The following is a 7351-nucleotide window of genomic DNA, read 5'->3' on the forward strand; positions in this document are numbered from 1 at the left end:
GAAAGCAGGAGTCGTCAAAACGCTTATAATTAACATGTCGACCGCGTCACGTTTACGAATTTTAGTATCCTGAGTCTGGCCGCGCGAACGAGAAACGAGCCAATTGTTAAAATCCTTTTGGACGCCGGGGCGGACGTAACGAAGGTGAACGTCGATGGCACGACGCCCCTCCACTTTGGCGTCTGGCTCCGTACCTCCGACCTGACGCGGGCGATGATCGCGCGGGGTGCCGACGTGAACAGGCAGGACGCCGACGGCTTTGCCATCCTCCACGAGGCCGTATACGAGGGTAACATTCACCAAGTGCGGATGCTGTTGGAGCACCGGGCGAACATATCAATCAAGACACTGGAGGGCGATACGCCATTACATTGGGCGGCATTCGGCAATACGAGCGACAGTCACGAGATCGTCGAGCATCTGCTAACGAACGGCGCGGACTGCAACGACGGTAACATCGACGAGACGACGCCCTTTCAGTTCGCTCTGAAGAAGAGCGATCGCGAGCTCACGCAGCTTTTCTTGAATCACGGCGCCAACGTCGGCGTCGTAAACTTCAAGGGCGAGACGTCGCTGCACTTCGTCGCGGAGAATCGCCACGCCAATGTAATAGAGCGCCTCCTCCAGTTTCAATTGAATGTCGAGGCCCGAAACGTCAACGGCTTCAGTGCCCTCCATTACGCCGCGGAATCGGGGAACGAAGAGGGTTGCGCCGTCCTTTTGAAGTACGGCGCCGATATCGAGGCCAAATGTAACGTCGGCAGGAGCCCCTTGTACCTGGCCGTGAGGATGCAGCAGGAGCAGGCCATCAGGCTACTGCTCGAACACAGGGCCAATGTTTTTGCCAGAACGATAACAGGCGAGAGCATCCTGGACGTGGCGATCGAGCACGGCGACGGACGTTTAAGCCACGTCCTATTGCAGCACATGGCCAAAATGGAGAGTGTCGGTGTCAAGCTGGACGAAGAGGATCGGCTTGCCATCCAGCATCGCGAGGATCTGCACGTTTACTATCAGCGATGTATCCACGAGCTGGGAAACTTGCGCCGGAGGCTAGTATATAACGAGATCTCCCTTTTCGATTTACTTGTAGCGAGCACGAAGATCCTTTGCGGCTACGCGAGGAACGAAGAGATGGTGGCCGCGTTCAAGGAATTCGAGACTGAAAAGTTCGAGTTTCCCATATATTATGAGGCACTGGCGCGTCGCTTTAATGCTGAGACGAGGAAGCAGTATTTGTTGTGGAACGCTGCTTCGATTCTCAGTGATATTTTTCACTTTAACGATCCGCTGCATATCGCTAATCAAAAGATCCTTAGTTATCTTACAGAGAGCGACTTGCAGTATTTCCTTCGGTAATGCGATGGACCAGTGTTTCTCATCGTTGTAAATATATCCTCCGTGTGCGATAACGTGCTTGGCATCACTATGATCTCCAAACGAATGTACCAAAGTTACTTATTAAATAGCTTTTAGTAATTGTAGCGATACTGACTTTGTAGCGATATTTATTATGTGGCAAATGTTTACTTGCCGAGCGTTGACGTTATTGTTTTGTCTTTATGTAAATTTGTATATTATAAATTTGAACGATCCAAAGATTTGATATTTATTCGCGATTATAAGGACACTTTATTTTGTACAGTTTGACGTCCCAGTTGTATAATATTTATTATGTATTACACCCTTCGACCATAAGACCATAGAAGACTATAATAAACGTATTGACTTTCAGTATAATTCTTTGATTTTATGGCCCCAAACAAATAATCCTGCTTCCCCTTGTACATTTTCAAATTATTAAAGTAAGTTTAAGGATAATTTCGTTTTAATTGAATTTCTTCGTAATTCTATAAACTCGAATTTCTTCGTAATGCTGTAAACTTGAATTTCTTCGTAAGACAGTACGCAGAATGAAAAATTAATAATATAACGGGGAAAACCCCGTTTCAAATCAAGGACAAAGTGGAATGGGTAATGAAAAAAAAATTAAATAAGGAATTATAATTTTGCTTTATAAATTAAGTCTTTTTTATTCAATCTGCCGTTTACATTTCATTAATAATTAATTTTACCATATATATATATATATATATATATATATGTATATATTATTAAACCTTTTTTTTATAATTTATATTCTATTTCATGTAGTACAAACATTCATGTAAACTAAATATACTTAGCAATTTTTAAGTTGGGTTCGCTTCAGAAATTTGGAACACGATTTAAAATTACTTATCGTCCTGGGTTAAAAATATTCATCGTCAATGAGAATGAATTACATTTCAATTTTAATACATTAAGTCGTTATTATTCTAGCTTTTCAAATCTAAATTTATATAAACAAATGATTACATGTAAAAATAATATGTATGAAAGCATATCCATGCAAGAATAAAAATGACAATAGCGTTACGATAGAAAGGTATTCGATTCAATTTATGATTAAAAATTTGAGTATATTACGTCCATTCATTACCTAATAAGCTGGTCTCGCAAATAATCTATCTTGCGTTTTTTTTTTACCTTAAACAATAGTAATGGAATATTATAATCTGTATAATGAATGACGCGTTATTTTAAGACAATTAATTTACGAAAATATTAAATAAGTCTAGTACATAATTTACATTCACAGTGGCACTCAAATAATATGTTAGATAATTTTGAAATTATTCCGGTTAGCATTTAACATTTGGTTTTCTTATTTATACACCACTGGATTACCATTTAAATATATATATATATATGAATAAAGTATACCGTTTAATATAATCCAGAGTATTTATAAAACGATTGTTTCTACATAGAAATGTTATGAACAAATTAATACACAACACACCCATCTACGCACAACGTATGCACGTGTCCATGCATGTATGTATGAGTATGCGCGCGTTTGTGCGTGTATGCATCTATGCACGCGAGTACGTATGAATATGTATTATATGAAATTTCAATGTACATGCTATTTTACTTATTTAGTAGAATTAAATTTTGACAATTGCTTGCTTTGTTTATAATTTATAGAACAATAAAGCTATTTAATATTAATATATTAATAAAGCTTGTTCATGTTTTATGATAAAAGCTTTTCAAATTCATTTATTTTGACGTAATATACGCTACAAGCATACAATATTGCCATTATTATTCATTAAATTTCCTTTGCATTATATTTGGCTATTAGGTCCAATTCATATTTCAGAGATAACTAATTCAAGGCATAAAATAACATTTCTTTTACTAATAAAATATTTCTTCTTTTATAACATTTCATCTTATTTATTTGTACTAAATTTCCTATTTCATTTGGATCAGTATGACTATTCCCTAATGTTCATAATTAATCATAAGTTATTTCTGAGAATAGGACACAGAGCTTTCCTGCACTGTTGCGTATCTATTAACAATAATTTTACAAAACGTGATTGTTAACCTGAAGATTCTTAAATAAAATGAACATTTAATAATGAAAATGCTATAATTTGAAAACCATGCAATTTAAATGGATGAAAGGGTAAAATTAACATTTATTAGTTAGCCATGTTGATGATATTGGTAAACAAACTACATTGACATATAAAAGTCGATATAAATTTTTATCGAGAAGCCAAATGAGAAATTATTCTACTGGAGTAACTAAATATTTTTTTCATTAGCTTTTATTTACTGTAAATCGGCAAGTCATATCTTATAAAAGTGTTTATACGACATTCGGTCGTCTAAATTCGTTATCGTTGTAAATTACCAGGTAAAATGAGTTTGAATTACTTACAAAGTCACAGTAATATCGTTTATTGTACTAATGAATTACGAGATTAAATAGAGTGTAAAATAAAATTTTCGATACACTTGTGAAACATATCACTATTATTATTTCCAAGATGTATTTTCATTTTAAATTGCTTTATTAAATCTTTGATTCTTGATTAGAAATATTGTATGTCAGGAAATTTTCTAAGGCAACGGAATCGCTTACTAATAAACCTTATCTATTAACGATACTTTACCAATAATATTAGACATTATCCCGCGAATCGATCACCGTTCATATTATATATTTACTGTATTTTATATTATATGGTAATAATTATTTTCCAACTCCAATAAATTAATTTTCCATGGAATAATCGTTTTATAGCTTACAAAGTTGCATTATATAAGCATCAGAGAAAAGTGAAATTTTGTAATAAAATAAAAAATAAAAAGAAAAAAAAGAAAGAAAAGAAAGAAAAAAAAGAAAAAAAAATTCGTCTTAGGAAGAAGTTAAATCAATAAATTTCTAATTAATCATCAATACATTAAATTTATAAAGAGCTTCCTTTGGACATCAGATTATTCACTCCGACAAAGAATGCAGGCGTATTCTAAAAGAACGACGACGACTGATAATTAATTAGCAGCCTCAATTTGTGGTCCCTTCTACTTCGAGGGCAACACGTTAATCGAAGAAGGGAAATGAATGGCAATGCGATAAAAGAAAGATCGGCGATTTTCTTCAAATACGAATCTTAATAGTGAAATCGACGCAGTCGGCGGCGCTCGTAAGGCTAATTTTGCGCGCCTTTTGTGATCGCTCGGCGACGATGTGCTGACTCGCGGCGCCGGCGTTCCTAGCGTTAACGAGGACGTGATTGGCCGCTAGCTGTTTTCGCGCTTCGTTAAAGCCGATGACCCGATCGAACATCTCTCGGAAGCTGTTACTTTTGACGTGGCGCCCTGGAAAACAATGCGACACAGCGCGTTGGTTTTGTGAGAGGATGGGCGCTTGACAGGTGGTTGCGGCCCTCGGATATTTAATTCCTGGGCAATTGCGTATGAGGACTTTTATAGCTTTTGGGTATACTGAAATGAAATGAGAATTACGTCGAACGCGATGGAGCAGCTTGGCTAATAATTAACGAGTTGAAGATTCGAATGGATCAGAGATTTTCGGGCGATGATAATTCACGACTCTGTTGTCAAAATGCTGGCATTACACTTTTCAAAGTAGGCGACTTGGTGGAGCTAATGCTTTTGTTTAAAAACAAAAAATGAAAAATTATTCATTTATTATATATAGGGAGATATTACGCACTGCCAGGTAGCATTATATCAATAATTTCACGGTTTATAATGTGATAATTCATTGGAATATTAATTTAACTTGCATAATATTTTGACAGTTATATTGTAAAAGGTTTTTTTTTTTTATTTTATTTTATTTATATTAATTATATTAATATTGCTTCTAAATTATAACCCGTTCTTCGGGATAGTGTACAAATAAATTTTATAATGAACTCCAATAATGTTGCTTAATTTTCTCCACAAACAATACTGTACGTAAATTATAATGTAATATATAATTGAAAAAAATAAAATAATGCTATCCGGACATATCTACTTTGTTGATAATAATCATAGTAAACACCGAGTTTCCGAGTGTAATATCCAAACAATGACAGTCGTGTAAACTTATTAAAATCTTCATAATTATTGTCTATTAATAGACGATGTAAGATATCAATATTTATATATTGTTCGTCAATAAATTTCTGTTTCGTTTGAAAAAAGCTTATCGTTTATTAATGAATTTTTAATAAAAAAAAAAAACCTTCATTATAAATTAATAAAAATAATTTTTTCTCATTTTAAGTTTTTAAATTAAAATATGTTTTATTTTATAATTTTATGTAAAAATTATATTTCAGTATACCCATTGTCAATATTATATTATATATTCAAAATATATTCAAGTAGTTGATAAAAATTTATCAATCACTTTAAACATTTCGAATTTAATAAATACATACATTTTATACTCATTAAATGTAATAAATAAATAAATAAATAAATAAATAAATAATAATAATAATTAATAATAAATGACATAGAACAGTGAAGTTGTAAATATGCCCTATATGTGCATATTCCTTCAATTCAAATTTTTTTTTTCTTTTTTTTTTTTTTTAAGTAAAAGTTTTAATACATTAACATTTAACTAACATTAATGTAAAAACGCATTATTTGACGAATTTCTAAACAAAATTAAGATGAAGTTGATAAGCAACATATATAATATCTATGTAGCATCATTTAATTTTTTAGTGAGATCGTATATGTATGGTCTTATTTATTTTACTAATACGTCTTATTTTAAATGTAACATTTATTTTGCACAAGTATGAAACAATAGAAACTACATTAAAGAAAAAAGAGAAAAAAAAATGTTTGGACCTAATAATTGTTTATAAGCTATATATTTATAATACAAACATCCATTTATAATAAAATAATGTGATGAATTTTAATGACAGGCAATGATCAATACAAATTCATTCACAAAATAATATCAGTAGCATAAAAAATGAGAAAGGTCATTCTGTCATCGAAGCACCATTTTTCTGGTTTTTTTTTGATGTGTATTAATAATGCGCTATTGTGTTACAAAAAATTCCGTCGATCAGGCAGATAACATAGACACATAAATTTGTAAAAACATTAGCTATCAATTTTATACCCATTTTGTTATTTGTAATGTTAGAAAATTAAAATATTAGCAATTGAAATTACCATGCAACGATAGGGAATTATAATATATATATATATATATATATATATATATATTTAATAAGGATAATATGGGGCGAGTTTTTAATTGCCTCTATATTTACATACATATGTGTGTTGAATTAACATGTGATTATTATTTATATGTAGAATATGTTAAAAGATTTTGAGAATCTGTAATCAACATTGGCACTTATATTAGTTAAATTTTTAATGATAAATACATTCAATGTAATATATATTTTTTTTGTTTTTTTTTTGTTTTTTTTTTTTGTTTTTTGAAGCGTAAAATAACACTATTTTTAATTCCAATATATAAGAAAGTCTATGTTTTTACATTAAAATTCATCACTTTTTATAAGGAACAATTATTTAATGATTAACATTCTGTTTGAACAGAAAAATATATAAATTACCTACATTCCATTCGACCTACATAGCCATATTTTAACAATTATCTACATCATATACATTCCGTAATAACGTGCGATAATTATTCTAATTCAGCAACATTATGAAAGTTACTCGACTATTTTGCAATTAATTTCGCAATTAATAGTTATTATATTTCAATCACGTATATTTAATATATAAATTGTATAGCATTAATTATCTAAGACTTGTATATTGACATGTGTTCAGGATTGTCATTTAAACTCGTCGATTTTTATCATAGTTCTTAAAAATTATTAATTCATTTCTAAAAATGTATGCACTTTCCATAAGTTTGATGATTGGCACAAATTCATCAATACTTTGGTAATAGATACCATTCGCATTCCAATTCCGTCGT

The 7351-nt window shown here is 31.8% G+C and overlaps 1 protein-coding gene across 1 annotated transcript in view; it reads left to right on the plus strand.

Annotated features, from left to right (window-relative positions):
- The window catches only part of LOC105364613 (serine/threonine-protein phosphatase 6 regulatory ankyrin repeat subunit B-like), an 8178-nt gene extending 6583 nt beyond the window's left edge, over positions 1-1595 (plus strand). The window contains 1 exon segment of the mRNA XM_011502595.1: positions 33-1595. Within this exon segment, the coding sequence (XP_011500897.1) occupies positions 33-1359 (1327 nt within the window). The 3' untranslated portion in view covers positions 1360-1595.
- The last annotated feature ends 5756 nt before the right edge of the window (positions 1596-7351 follow it).

This window comes from Ceratosolen solmsi, unplaced genomic scaffold (genome assembly GCF_000503995.2).
Source record: "Ceratosolen solmsi marchali unplaced genomic scaffold, CerSol_1.0 scaffold10, whole genome shotgun sequence".
In the NCBI taxonomy this organism is placed as follows: domain Eukaryota; kingdom Metazoa; phylum Arthropoda; class Insecta; order Hymenoptera; family Agaonidae; genus Ceratosolen; species Ceratosolen solmsi.